The sequence below is a fragment of the Ovis canadensis genome, chromosome 1 (genome assembly GCF_042477335.2).
Source record: "Ovis canadensis isolate MfBH-ARS-UI-01 breed Bighorn chromosome 1, ARS-UI_OviCan_v2, whole genome shotgun sequence".
NCBI lineage: Eukaryota > Metazoa > Chordata > Mammalia > Artiodactyla > Bovidae > Ovis > Ovis canadensis.
Window position 1 is genome coordinate 255,718,455 of NC_091245.1, and position 15,661 is coordinate 255,734,115.

Sequence of the window (15,661 nt, forward strand, 5' to 3'; positions counted from 1 at the left end):
AATATATTGGCCACCTGATGCGAACAGCTGAATCATTTGAAAAGACCCTGATGCTGGGAAAGATTGAGGGCTGGAGGAGAAGCGGACGACAGAGGATGAGATAGTTGGATGGCATCAACGATTTGATGGACATGGGTTTCAGTAGACTCCGGGAGTTGGTGATGGACAGGGAGGCCTGGCGTGCTGTGGTTCATGGGGTCACAAAGAATCGGACATGACTGAGCGACTGAACTGAACTGAACCTTAGCTCATGGTGTTTATTTTCTTTTTGAAATCTTTGTTTCCTAAATTCTGTTCATAGAAATCTAACTAACTTTATTAGTCTTACTTAATTGACCAAGTCTCAATTTTATGCTTATCTCTTGTTTGATCTTCTCCCTGATTATCAGTCAGTGAAAGTTATTTTTCCTTTCATAGAACCTTTGCAATACTTATATTAAAGCAAGTTTCTATGAAAAGTCTTTTTAAAAAATATACTGTATTTCACTGTAGTTATTTGTCTTTCTGTTTCAGTTGTTAGTTTCTGAAGATTTTACATTAAACTACCCCACATATGTTGATATTCATTATTTGTGAAAGGATGGGGATTATTATATATTCATACCTCATTAATAATTTTAGGTTCAGATCAGTTCAGTCACTGAGTCATGTCTGACTCTTTGTGATCCCATGAATCGCAGCATGCCAGGCCTCCCTGACCATCACCAACTCCCGGAGTTCACTCAGACTCACGTCCATCGAGTCAGTGATGCCATCCAGCCATTTCATCATCTGTCGTCCCGTTCTTCTCCTGCCCCCAACCATCCCAGGATCAGTCTTTTCCAATGAGTCAACTCTTCGCATGAGGTGGCCAAAGTACTGGAGTTTCAGCTTTAGCATCATTCCTTCCAAAGAACACCCAGGACTCATATCTTTTAGAATGGACCAGTTGGATCTCCTTGCAGTCCAAGGGACTCTCAAGAGTCTTCTCCAACACCACAGTTTCAAAGCATCAATTCTTCAGTGCTCAGCCTTCCTCACAGTCCAACTCTCACATCCATTACATGACCACAGGAAAAACCATAGCCTTGACTAGATGGACCTTTGTTGGCAAAGTAATGTCTCTGCTTTTCAATATGCTATCTAGGTTGGTTATAACTTTCCTTCCAAGGAGTTAGCATCTTTTAATTTCATGGCTGCGATCACCATCTGCATTGATTTGGGAGCCCAAAAAAATAAAGTCTGACACTGTTACCCCATCTATTTCCCATGAAGTGATGGGACCAGATGGCATGATTTTCGTTTTCTGAATGTTGAGCTGTAAACCAACTTTTTCTCTCTCCTCTTTCACTTTCATCAAGAGGCTTTTTAGTTCCTCTTCACTTCCTCCTATAAGGATGGTGTCATCTGCATATCTGAGGTGATTGATATTTCTCTTGGCAGTCTTGGTTCCAGTTTGTGCTTCTTCCAGTCCAGCGTTTCTCATGATGTACTCTACATATAAGTTAAATTAGCAGGTTGACAATATACAGCCTTGACGTACTCCTTTTCCTATTTGGAACCAGTCTGTAGTTGCATGTCCAGTTCTAACTGTCACTTCCTCACATGCATACAGATTTCTCAAGAGGCAGGTCAGGTGGTCTGATATTCCTATCTCTTTCAGAATTTTCCACAGTTTCTTGTGATCCAAACAGTCAAAGGCTTTGGCATAGTCAAGAAAGCAGAAATAGATGTTTTTCTGGAACTCTCTTACTTTTTCCATAATCCAGCGGATGTTGGCAATTTGATCTCTGGTTCTTCTGCCTTTTTTAAAACCAGCTTGAACATCTGGAAGTTCACGGTTCACGTATTGCTGAAGCCTGGCTTGGAGAATTTTGAGCATTACTTTACTAACATGTGAGATGAGGGAAATTGTGCGGTAGTTTGAGCATTCTTTGGCGTTACCTTTCTTTGGGATTAAAATGAAAACTGACCTTTTCCAGTCCTGTGGCCACTGCTGAGTTTTCCAAATTTGGCATATTGAGTGTAGCATTTTCACAGCATCATCTTTCAGGATTGGAAATAGCTCAACTGGAATTCCATCACCTCCACTAGCTTTGTTCACAGTTATACTTTCTAAGGCCCACTTAAGTTCCCATTCTAGGATGTCTGGCTCTGGGTGAGTGATCACACAATCGTGATTATCTTGGTCATGAAGATCTTTTTTGTACAGTTCTTCTGTGTATTCTTGCCATCTCTTCTTAATATCTTCTGCTTCTGTTAGGTCCATACCATTTCTGTCCTTTATGGAGCCCATCTTTGCATGAAATGTTCCCTTGGTATCTGTAGTTTTCTTGAAGAGATCTCTAGTCTTTCCCATTCTGTTGTTTTCCTCTATTTCTTTGCTTTGATCACTGAGGAAGGCTTTCTTATCTCTCCTTGCTATTCTTTGGAACTCTGCATTCAGATGCTTATATCTTTCCTTTTCTCCTTTGCTTTTTGCTTCTCTTCTTTTCACAGCTATTTGTAAGGCCTCCCCAGACAGCCATTTTGCTTTTTTGCATTTCTTTTCCATGGGGATGGTCTTGATCCCTGTCTCCTGTTCAATGTCAGGAACCTTAGTCCATAGTTCATCAGGGACTCTATCTATGAGATCTAGTCCTTTAAATCTATTTCTCACTTCCACTGTATAATCATAAGGGATTTGATTTAGGTCATACCTGAATGGTGTATTGGTTTTTCCTACTTTCTTCCATTTAAGTCTGAATTTGGCTCAGCCACAGTCAGCTCCCAGTCTTGTTTTTGCTGACTGTATAGAGCTTCTCCATCTTTGGCTGCAAAGAATATAATCAGTCTGATTTTGATGTTGACTCTTACTGACCCCATGAATTGCAGCCTACCAGGCGCCTCCGTCCATGGGATTCTCCAGCCCAGAGTACATTCTTACATTAAATTGCATCATTTTCACAAAGTGAAGGGTGTATTTAGGTTTTTGAATTCCTGAGTCTGTTTTCCAGAAAATTCGTTACTTTATAGATTGAGTCAGGGTTTGTTTTAGAAAGTTGTCCCCCTCCCCTCAGATATTTGTTCATGTCTTTTTTACCCACAGTGTCCCTTGAATTACCTATAGCAATGAATACCTCAACCCGGTGTAGCATAGGTATCTCACTTGCACTATGGTTTCTGGGATTTGAAGCTTCAGTGTCCCTCCTCCACCACCAAATGACAGAATTGTATTAGGATGTTGAAAAATACATTTTAAAACACTGTGAATTTTTTGACAGGTATGTGTGCTGCTATATAGAAGTATCAACTATTTAATATTTTTCACACATAGTAAGTGGAGAATGAATATAGAAAGAAAAGTTGTGTTCAATGAGTGAAAGAAATTGTCTGATATCTTATATTCTGTAGATGGAATCAATTTGCTCATGTCTCTTTGCTCATGATTAAATTCACGTTATACATATTTGATAATATTACCACTTACTGTCACTTGGGCTGTTAAGCATAAGTTCTTAGAGGTAGTATAAATGAGCCTCCGTGAGAGAAGACATTAGAGCTAGCCACGCATACTCAGTTGAGGCACATATTTGGACGGAGGTCCACTTTCCATTAGTGGAAGAAAGATTTACTAGACAGGTAATAGCTGGGATAAATGGAGTAAGCTGATCATCATCTACCAGGGAAACTGTATCTCTAGGATCGTAAAGTACATCTGGTCTAGAGCTAGCACCTGTATTGCCTGGAAGTCTCTTATGAGGGCCCCACCCAATGGCCTGGGATTCAAGGATAGCATTTCAGTCCCTGAGACAAACCTATAATGGATAGGACTCTAGCTCCAAGGAACTGAATTACTGGCTGGGTTTCTAAGGCATTAGTAACCTCCTAATTAAGGGAAAGACTCAGGTTTTTTTTTTTTTTTTCTATTAACTTATTTAAATTGAAGCATAGTTGATCTGTAATACTGTTTCAGGTATGCAACAAAGTGATTCATGTTATATACTTGAGATTATTTTCCATTATAGATTATTATAAGATATTGAATATATTTCTTAGTGCTTACAGTAAATCCTTCATGCTTATCTGTTTTAGTTTTTTGTATCTATTAATTGCATATTCCTAATTTATTCTTTCCCCTTTGGTAACCACGTTTGTTTTCTACATCTGTGAGTATGTTTCTGTTCTGTATATAAATACATTTGTATTTTTTTTCAGATTCCATATATGAGTGATATCATATAATATTTGTTTTTCTGTTACTTTATTAAATATAATATTCTCCAGGTACATCTATGTGGCTGCAAATGGTAGTATTTCTTGTTGTGCCTGGGCAGCACTGCATTATATATGTGTGCCACATCTTCTTAAGCCAGCTGACTGTCGAGGGACACTTGGGTTGTTTCCATGTCTTGACTTTTGTATTTAGTGGTGCTGTGAACATTGGGATGGATATATCTTTTTGAGTTGGAGTTTTCATTTTTCTCCTGATTTATACCCAAGAGTGGAATTGCTGGATTATACAATGGCACCCCACTCCAGTACTCTTGCCTGGAAAATCCCATGGACAGAGGAGCCTGGTGGGCTGCAGTCCATGGGATCGCTAAGAGTCGGACACGACTGAGCAACTTCACTTTCACTTTTCACTTCCATGCATTGGAGAAGGAAATGGCAACCCACTCCAGTGTTCTTGCCTGGAGAATCCCAGGGACAGGGGAGCCTGGTGGGCTGCCGTCTATGAGGTCGCACAGAGTCAGACACAACTGAAGTGACTTAGCAGCAGCAGCAGCATGGTAGCTTCATTTTTAGGTTTTTTGTTTGTTTAAGGAACCTCCATACTGTACCATGTGACTGTATCAGTTTATATAACCATCAACAGTATAGGAGGGTTCCCTTTTCTCCAGATCTTTTTCACCATTTATTTCTAGACTTGTGTTGTGTTTCTTTATAGTAAAATGAAATATCAGAAAGAGAAAGCTTAAGAAAAATCTCATTTAAAGCTGTGTCAAAAATTACCAAAAATAAACTTAACCAAGTTGAAAGGCCTATATGCAGAAAATGATAATACATTGATAAAGGAAACTGAAAGTGATTTAAAGAAATTGAAAGATATCCCATGCTCCTCAATTGGAAGAATTAGTAGTTAAAATGTCCATAGTACCCAAAGGAGTCCACAGATTTAATGCAATCTATATCAGGTCAGGAAGCAACAGTTAGAACTGGACATGGAACAACAGACTGGTTCCAAATAGGAAAAGGAGTTCGTCAATGCTTTATATTGTCAACCTGCTTATTTAACTTCTATGCAAAGTACATCATGAGAAACACTGGACTGGAAGAAACACAAGCTGGAATCAAGATTGCCGGGAGAAATATCAATCACCTCAGATACACAGATGACACCACCCTAATGGCAGAAAGTAAAGAGGAACTAAAAAGCCTCTTGATGAAAGTGAAAGAGGAGAGAGAAAAAGTTGGGTTAAAGCTCAACATTCAGAAAATGAAGATCATGGCATCTGGTCCCATCACTTCATGGGAAATAGATAGGGAAAGAGTGGAAACAGTGTCAGACTTTATTTTTTTTGGCTCCAAAATCTCTGCAGATGGTGATTGCAGCCATGAAGTTAAAAGACGCTTACTCCTTGGAAGAAAAGTTATGACCAACCTAGATAGTATATTCAAAAGCAGAGACATTCCTTTCCTGACTAAGGTCCGTCTAATCAAGGCTATGGTTTTTCCAGTAGTCATGTATGGATGTGAGAGTTGGACTGTGAAGAAGGCTGAGCACCGAAGAATTGATGCTTTTGAACTGTGGTGTTGGAGAAGACTCTTGAGAGTCCCTTGGACTGCAAGGAGATCCAACCAGTCCATTCTGAAGGAGATCAGCCCTGGGATTTCTTTGGAAGGAATGATGCTAAAGCTGAAGCTCCAATACTTTGGCCACCTCATGCGAAGAGTTCACTCCTTGGAAAAGACTCTGATGATGGGAGGGATTGGGAACAGGAGAGCAGGGGACGACAGAGGATAAGATGGCTGGATGGCATCACTGACTCGATGGACATGAGTCTGAGTGAACTCCGGGAGTTGGTGATGGACAGGGATGCCTGGTGTGTTGCGATTCATGGGGAAAGTGTTTGGGAACTTCTTTTTAGTCCAGCCACTGAACTGGTCGTTATCAGTTATTCTATACAATTTACTTTAGTTGCACATCACAATTCAATCGAGGAATGGTTTGTGATTGTTGTGTAGAATAAAAGACAAGACTTGAAAATGACGGTTTTTTATGATCTGCTGGCAGAGTATGAGGCACCTGCTTATCAAGCCTTTCTACCTTTCCAATTTGCTTCAAATGCCTAATGACTGTAGAATGGTTGATACTCAGTTCTTTGACAGCTTCATGTGCAGTTGTAAGAGGATTGCCTTCAGTGATTGCTCTCAGTTAGTTGTTGTCTGTTTCTAATGGTTGGGCACTGTACTCCTCATCTTCAAGGCTTTTGTGTAATGTGCAAAACTTTTTGAACCACTAGTACCCTGTATGTTCGTTAGGAGTTCCTGGGCCAGATGCATTGGTGATGTTGTGAGTTGTCTCTGATGCTTTTATGACCCATTTTGAACTCAAATTTTTAAAAAAATTGCTCAAATTTGTTTTCTGTCTAAAAAAATATAAAATAAAGAGCAAGTGTTAAGTCATTAGGAAAGAAAGTGAGAAATGTACATTTTAATGATGTATATGATAATCACATGTATTTAACAGTGTATTCCAATATCAAACAGCAAAGTTCAACAATGCAAAACCACGTTTACTTTTGCACCATCGTAATAGCTTTGTGGGGATAGAGGTTATGATGTTGGATTGTACAAGATTGGAGAGTCTAATCAGGAGAGAAATCTTCACCAGTAATTCAAACAGAAAAATGTAATGTGAGAAATTATCATTTGTTGAAATTCTTTAATCAGTTATCATTCAAGGATTATGAATTAAGACAACTAAGTATCTATTAGAGTGGCTGAAATCTAAGAACCTGGCAATACCAATTTCCTGGCACGAATTCGAAGCAACAGAAGCTGGAGCTCAGGTTAGAATGTGAAATGGTGTTGCCACTTTGGAAGACTGTGGAAGTTTTGTACTACGCTAAACATAGTTTTACTGTATGATATGGTAATCCTAGATGTTTGCACAATGGATTCGGAAGTTTTGTTTATACAAAACTCTGCATGTAAATTCTTATAGAAGTTTTATTCCTAACTGCTAAAAATGGTGGGCAGGATGTCCACTGTTGGGTAACTGGATGACAAAACATGGTACATGCATACAGTGGAATATTGTTTACAGATAAACAGAAATGAGCTATTTAACCTCTAAAAGACATAGATCAATATTTAATTTGTTTTGGTAAGATGAAAAATACCAGTATGAAAATATATGCTGTGTGACTACAATTATATAAGTGTGTAAAAGACAAAACAGTAGTGGTGATTAAAAAATATTTTTTTGAGTTTGCCAAGGGAAAGTGGGAGGGTTAAATGTGAACAATAGGCATTTTTAAGGTAGTGAGACTTTTTTCTGTTATTCCATAATTGTGCATTCATGACAATATGTATTTGTCAAAAATCATTGAACTTTTCATGAAAAGTGAATTTTATTAATTCACATGTTTAAAAAATCATTTATAAGGTTGGGGAATACCAGGATGAAATGTAGAGTGTATCAATATCATCTAAGTCTGTTGCTGACTTTAGTAACTTTGGAAATGAGTCTGTAAGACTAAAGTCAAAGAAAACTGCTGTACACAATGCATAAAAGAGCTGCAATCTAGTTCATAAAATTGTTTCCCATGAGATAGGGCTTAAAATACTGCTAGGGCTTAAAATACTGCTGTATAAGTACACTGATGAGAGCCAGATTTCTCGCTGTTGGGAGTGGGAGTTTGTAGATGAGTATGGGGAAGAAGCATCCATATGTTAATGGATTAGATTTGGAGATACCAGTTTCAAAAAAAGTTTGCTTAACTTAATATAGATAACAGATCATTGCATAGAGAAATATTTGTAGTTATGTATATATATATGGGACATAGATTTCATTGTTTTGCTCACTTAAGGGCCTAGAAGCAAGGGCACTCAGTATCAAGGAGCAAAACCTAGTGCCCAGATCTTTATTCCTAATAAAATTCTCTAATAAAAGGAACCAGAACTATTACCTGATTCTAAAACTGGAAAACAGAATATACAGTATGAGCATGGAGAATGTTGTGCTGCCAGAAAGTAACCAAGTTCTAAATGAAAAATACACACAATGGAGTATGTGTATATTTATCACACAATAATATGTCTGAAGGACAAAGGAGACAAAACTGAAAGATCTCTCAATGGCCAAAGCTGAAACAAGTTGAACAACAAAATAAAATAATATTTAATTGTAATCCAAAATAACTGTTGACGGATCTATATTAGTATACATGATTGAATGAATGAGAGAGAATAGAGAAATCTCCCATGCTGAAAGAATATCAAACAGTATGTATAAAGGCTCGATCTCCAAGGAGGTGGAGCATAGCTCCTCACTCCTTCAATGTGGAATGCCCATAGTGACTTTCTTCCAAACAGTGAGGTATGGAGACAAGAGTAAAAGTAACTTTACAGTGGAAAACCTGACAAATATCACCTCTGCCAACTGATTAACAGGTCAGCATTAAGAGTGATAAGTCATGTGTTAGACTATACCCTTAATTGTGAGGTGACAAAAGATAAAGGTGACACTTTATCTCTTATATCTTCCTCTCCAAACCCATAATTCCAGTCTGGTTGTGAGAAAAACATCAGATAAACCCCAGTTGAGGAATGTTGTATAAAATACCTGTACAACATAAATACTTATCCAAAGTTCCTTAAAATTTTCAAGGTCACCATAAACCAGGAAAGAATAAAAACTGTTGCAGCCAAGAGGAGCTTAGGGAGACATGATGTGAATATGTCTAAGAGCCCTTGGGTGGGCTTCTAGAACAGATCATTAAAAAAAAACTAGGAAAATCTGAATTAAATATGGACTTTTGTTAATGTATCAATAGTGGTTCATTAATTGTAACATATATCATACAAATAGTAAGGTGTTAATAGATCTAATTAGATACGATATATGTGGGGGTTCCTTTTACTGTCTTCACAACTTTATTTTATTATAGCTAACAGTGTTATAAAACTAATTTATTTGAAAATAAGCAGTAAATTTATTATGTATTAATTCACACACACAAATAGAGGTCAGGCTATTAACTATAATATCAAGAGGAGTGAGAGAGTATTTTGAAGAATATAAGAATAGAGAATGATGGGAGTGTGTCCTCTGAGCGGGAAGAGAAGTCCCACTATGCTGTGCTTTGTAGTGTTCCTCTAGGGCATTTGAGTTATAAAGCTTACCATTGCAGCGGATGGCAAGAGAAATGTTTACTGAATCCAGTTCCAGCGTCACAAAGTGGGGCAAAATAGAGTACATTTGGAGAACAGTAAATTGATAACCAAAACAGACTGGTATGAGAGAGAACTAAACCACTCAAGAAAGCGTATAAAGATTGAGAGGATGCTTAGCAGAGACCTAAGGTAACACTGACAGGGAAGGAATATAGGGAGGGAAGAGATATCTGAAACACATAGGGATAATGTGGCTTGCTGGGAGAGTTGCAAAAAAATGTCTATTAAATTTACCAACATTAATTTTACTGGTGAATTTGGTCAGTAACTCTAGTGTGTTTATATATAAGTGAAATTTATGGGAATGATAACAAGAGTAGTGACTGCAAGCTACTCTATCTTGACTCTAAAGGTGAGACATAGATAAGGTGATATCAGGTGTTGACTTTTCTTTGTAAGTTGGGGGTATGGCATGGGATGGGTTGTTAATTGAAGATTGTGCCTTGCCTACCTCAATGAAACTAAGAGCTGTGCCCTGTAGGGCCACCCAAGTTGGATGGGTCATGGTGGAGAGTTCTGGCAAAATGTGGTCCACTAGAGAACTGAATGATAAACCACTTAAGTATTCTTGCCTTGAGAACCCCATGAACATTGGAAAAAGGCAAAAAGATAGGATACTGGAAGATGAACTCCGCAGGTTGATAGGTGCCCAGTATGCTACTGGAGAAGAGTGGAGAAATACTCCAGAAAGAATGAAGAGAAAGAGCCAAAGCAGAAGAAAAACCCAGTTGTGGACTGACTGGTAATGGAAGTAAAGTATGATGCTGTAAAGAACAATGTTGCATAGATACCTGGAATGTTAGGTTCATGAATCAAGGTAAATTGGAAGTGATCAAACAGGAGATGGAAAGAGTGAACATAGACTTTTTAGGAATCAGGGAACTAAAATGGACCAGAATGGGCAAATTTAATTCACATGACCATTAGATCTACTACTCTGGGCAGGAATCCCATAGAAGAAATGGAGTAGCCATCATAGTCAACAGAGGAGTCGGTAATGCAGTACTTAGGTGCAATTTCAAAAACAACAGAATGATCTTTGTTGATTTCCACGGCAAACCATTCAGTATCACAGTAACCCAAGTCTATACCGCAACCAGTAATGCTGAAGAAGCTGAGGTTGAATGATTGTATGAAGTCCTACAAGATCCTTTAGAACTAACACCCAAAAAAGATGTCCTTTTCATCATAGACTGGAATGCAAAAGTAGAAAGTCAAAAGATACCTGCGGTAATAGGCAAGTTTGGCCTTGCAGTAGAAAATGAAGCAGGGCAAAGACTTACAGAGTTTTGCCAAGAGAATGTACTGGTCATAGCAAACACCTTCTTCCAAAAAGACAAGAGCCGAATCTATACATGGACATCACTAGATGGTCAACAGCAAAATCAGATTGATTATATTCTTTGCAGCCAAAGATGAAGAAGCTCTATACAGTCAGCAAAAAGAAGACCGGGAACTGACTGTGGCTCAGATCATGAACTCCTTATTGCCAAATTCAGACTTAAGCTGAAGAAAATAGGGAAAATGCCATTCAGGTATGACCTAAATCAAATCCCTTAAGATTACACAGTGGAAGGGACAAATAAATTCAAGAGATTAGATCTGATAGACCAACTGCCTGGAGAACTATGGACAGCAGTTTGTGACATTGTACAGGAGACAGGGATCAAGACCATCCCCATGGAAAAGAAATGCAAAAAAGCAAAATGGCTGTCTGGGGAGGCCTTACAAATAGCTGTGAAAAGAAGAGAGGCGAAAAGCAAAGGAGAAAAGGAAAGATACAGCCATCTGAACGCAGAGTTCCAAAAACAGCAAGGAGATAGAAGAAAGCCTTCCTTAGTGATGAATACAGAGAAATGGAAAACAACAGAATGGGAAAGACTAGAGATCTCTTGAAGAAGATTAGAGATACTGAGGGAACATTTCTTGCAAAGATGGGCACAATAAAGGACAGAAATGGCATGGACCTAATAGAAGCAGAATATACTAAGAATTGGTGTCAAGAATACACAGAAGAACTATACACAAAGATCTTAATGACCCAGATAACCACGATGATGTGATCACTCACCTCAAGCCAGATATCCTGGAGTGTGAAGCCAAGTGAGCCTTAGGAAGCATCACTACGAACAAAGCTAGCAGAGGTGATGGAATTCCAGTGGAGCTATTTCAGATCCTGAAAGGTGATGCTGTGAAAGTGCTGCACTCAATATGCCAGGAAATTTGGAAAACTAAGAATGGCCACAGGAATGGAAAGTGTCCCAATCCCAGAGAAAAGTAATGCTAAAAAAGTTGAGACTGCTGCACAATTGCACTCATCTTACACTCTAGCAAAGTAATGCTTCAAATTCTCCAGGCTAGGGTTCAACAGTAAATGAACAGTACTGATGGTAAAGATGGATTTAGTAAAAGCAGAGGAACCAGAGATCAAATTGCCAACATACATTGGATCATTGAAAAAGCAAGAGAATTCCAGAAAACCTTATGTTTTATTGTCTATTCCTAAAGCTGTGACTGTGTGCATCACAGCAAACTGTGGAAAATTCTTAAAGAGACTGGAATACCAGACCACCTTACCTGCTTCCTGAGAAATCCGTATGCAGGTCAAGAAGCAACAGTTAGAACCATACATGAAATCACGAACTGGTTCTAAATTGGGAAAGGAGTATGTCAGTGCTGTCTATTGTCACCCTGCTTGCTTAACTTCTATGCAGAGTGCATCCTGTCAAATACTGGGCTGGATGAAGCACAAACTGGAATCAAGAATGCTGGGAGAAATATTAGTAATCTCAGATATGCAGTTGATACCACTCTTATGGCAGAAAGTGAGAAGGAACTAAAGAGCCTTCTGATGAAAGTGAAAGAGGAGAGTGAAAAAGCTGGCTTAAAACTCAACATTCAGTAAACTAATATCATGGCATCTCGTCCCATCACTTCATGGCAGATAGAAGGGGAAACAATGGAAATAGTGAGAGGCTTTATTTTTGGGGCTCTAAAATCACTGCAAATGGTGATTGCACTATGAAATTAGAAGATGCTTGCTCCTTTGAAGGAAAGCTCTGACAAACCTAGACAACATATTAGAAAACAGAGGCATTATTTTGCCAACAAATGTGTGTCTAGTCAAAGCTATCGTTTTTCCAGCAGTCATGTTTGGATCTGCAAGTTGGACCATAAAGAAAGCTGGGTACCAAAGAACTGATGCTTTTGAACTGTGGTGTTGGAGAACTCTTGAGAGTCCTTTGGTCTGCAGGGATATCAAACCAGTGAATCCTAAAGGAAATCAGTGCTAAATATTCATTGGCAGGATTGATGTTGAAGCTCAAACTCCAATACTTTGGCCATCTGATGCAAAGAAATGACTCACTGGAAAAGCCCCTGATGCTGGGAAAGATTGAAGGGGGGAAAAGAAGGTGACAACAGAGGATGAGATGGTTAGATGACATCACTAACTCAGTGGACATGTTTGAGCAATCTCTGGGAGTTGGTGATCGACAGGGAAACCTATCGTGCTGCAGTCCATGGGCTGGCAAAGAGTCAGACAGGACTGAACGACTGAAATGAACTTACTGAAAAACAACTTCAAGGCCAGAATATTTGCCGTAGTTTTATTACTTGCGATGGTTCCAAAAATTGTCAATATATATTTGTTGCATGACTGAATAAGAAATATTTTAGTACTTAAGTTGAAGGAGAAGTTGAACATGCAGTGTGTCCAGGTAGCATTTTGTTGAACATGATTTCGGAGGAAGTCTAGTCTTGAGGTTGGTAATAAGAAAATGTCAAGACAGGGTTGTGTTTGGGGACAGGGTTCCAGCACTGTCATTATTGTACAAAATAGTAAATCTTTTTCTTTTCATACCTTGTATAAATTAACTTGTACTTTTCTGTTTGCACTTTTTAAAAAATCAGTACAAACATTGTAAAGCTTTTGAAATTATCTCTTACCTATAACAGTGCTAAATTCCCTTTCACAGGCTCAAACATAATTTGAGATCACTCTCCATAAGGCAAATATGCCTGCATTTAATTTTGCTTTTCCCCTTTTTTTATTCAGTCTACAAATAAGAAACCTCGAAAATCACCAGGAGAGAAGAGTAGAATTGAAGCTGGAGTTAGAGGAACAGGCCGTGGAAGAGCCAATGGGCACCCTCAACAGAATGGTGAAGGGGAACCTGTCACATTATTTGAAGTGGTGAAGCTGGGGAAAAGTGCAATGCAGGTAAATTTTAAGTGTTTCTATTTTACTAATAAAGCAATATAGGGTCAATAACATGTAAGACCTGTTAGTGTATATTTTGACATTTTTATACAATTGTTGATGTGTAGTCAAGTTTACTAAGGGTTTTTCTTTGCTTATTTTGTAAAAGTGTCAGGAAAGGCATATTGTTTAATAGTAAGTTAATGTTACAAATTTTAAATTGCATTATGTTGAATAAAATAATTTGCAGTATAGTAGGAACTGCCTGAGAATTTGTATTGCGTCAGTCCTGTATATTTTTAGAATTTGACTTAATGTAAGTAACATGTGTATTGAAGAATATTTGAAAGAAGAAAGGGTATTAAAAAATGCCTAAGTAGTGAATTAGAAATAACCACAGTTAACATTTTATGGTTATTTGTGTTTGTGTGATCTTTTATAACTTCTTACACTGTTTCTTCTGCCCTCATTCACTCAATAAGTGTCATTAAATAGTCTTGAAGAGCACATCTTTATTGGCTTCTAATTCATTTTAAGGATAAACTATAAGTATTATGATTCCTTTAGTGTGTGTTTACATTTTTAGAATATTTGAAAACTTATTAATCCTTTGTATTTAGTTCCTTACATCTTCTTTTCATTTTGAAGGACTAGAGGTAAAATTATTTTAAGAATATTTCTTAACTCTGTAGTAATAAATACCATTTTATTCTCCAGAATTTGTACTAGTTTATCTTTCACCAGAAGTTTAGCTAGCAATTGGTTATTTTATATTTAAGAATTATTTGGCAATATAGATAAAGACTGTAATTCATTATTTTAATTTCCATTTTTTAATTACTAATGATTATATGTTTAATCTTTCTATTTTGTCTTTGCTCATTTTTGATACTTCATTTTTCAATTTAAGTGTGAAAGTTGGGTAATTTATGAAACAGATTTACTTTTAGAGCCAAAAGCAGGCAACTTTCTATTAATATACCTTTTATTTTTTACATGTATTTCTTTTTGAATTCCTTAAGGGAGTTTAATGTATGTTGCCGGATTGATTTGTTCAGGAATCTTGGAATTTCGTATGGGAAGGAGAGGGTGTTAGAGTGGTGTGATGATGCTAAATATTGATGATGCTAAGTGGTGAAATATTGAATTCCCAGTTATCCAAAGCAATGGACAACATTAAAGTATATAAGTATAATTTTGAAATATATTAAGTGATTTTTAGCCATTAAGCTTGATAGTTTCTATTGCAGATACAAACTGCAATAAAAAAATTGTTAACAGGCTATAGAGATATTAATCAAAATCTATTTATTGCCTCCCATCCATAGGTAAAGACACAAGCAGAAAATCAAGGAAATTAAATTCTAAAATTCCATTTCATTATTTTGCTTTCTTTTTTCATGCAAAAGTTTATTTTTCCATCTTTTATTTAATATGAATAAAATCTTCAATATTTATTGTGAAGAAAATTAATCATTTGATTTTGATATACACTAGTGATGAGTATAAGATTTTTTTCTTTTTTACCCATTATGTTCTGTATTCTTCATCTACATTACTCTTCCCTATTGCTGTTTTCATACTTTATTCTCTTTTTAAATTATTTTGGATTCATATTTTATAAAGGGTAAAGATTAGTAGTCAGAACCTTGGTACCTTCCAGAATTTGGTTTTAACTCACTTTTTCAACTTTTCTCACTATTCTATTGAAAGTGACCCTATGCATTTTCTACTTTGGTGTAATTTTTTATTATTCTTTTATGTTTTTGTTTCCTAGCTGTATTCATATTAATCTACAAACTGCTGTAATTTTTTTCATTTTATTCAGCACTCTGTTGTGGGCATTTTTTTTCCAGTGGATTAACCTTAGAATTTTCAGTGTTTATATTATCTAATTAGTTTTCTGTTGGAGTACTTTATTGTTTAAGAAGAATAAGTATATTTAAGATAACTATTTAAGAGTAGTTTTATTCTGTTAAAAATAGTACTACTTTGAAGATCTTTATATATCCTTATGAAATATTGCCTGTAGGA

At 37.1% G+C, this 15,661-nt stretch overlaps 1 protein-coding gene across 1 annotated transcript in view; it reads left to right on the plus strand.

Moving 5' to 3' along the window:
• Window positions 1-15,661, plus strand: part of STAG1 (STAG1 cohesin complex component) — a 472,075-nt gene that overhangs the window by 151,884 nt on the left and 304,530 nt on the right. Inside the window, exon 4 of the mRNA XM_069564764.1 lies at window positions 13,484-13,648. Within this exon, the coding sequence (XP_069420865.1) occupies window positions 13,484-13,648 (165 nt within the window). The remainder of the gene's footprint in view (window positions 1-13,483; window positions 13,649-15,661) is intronic.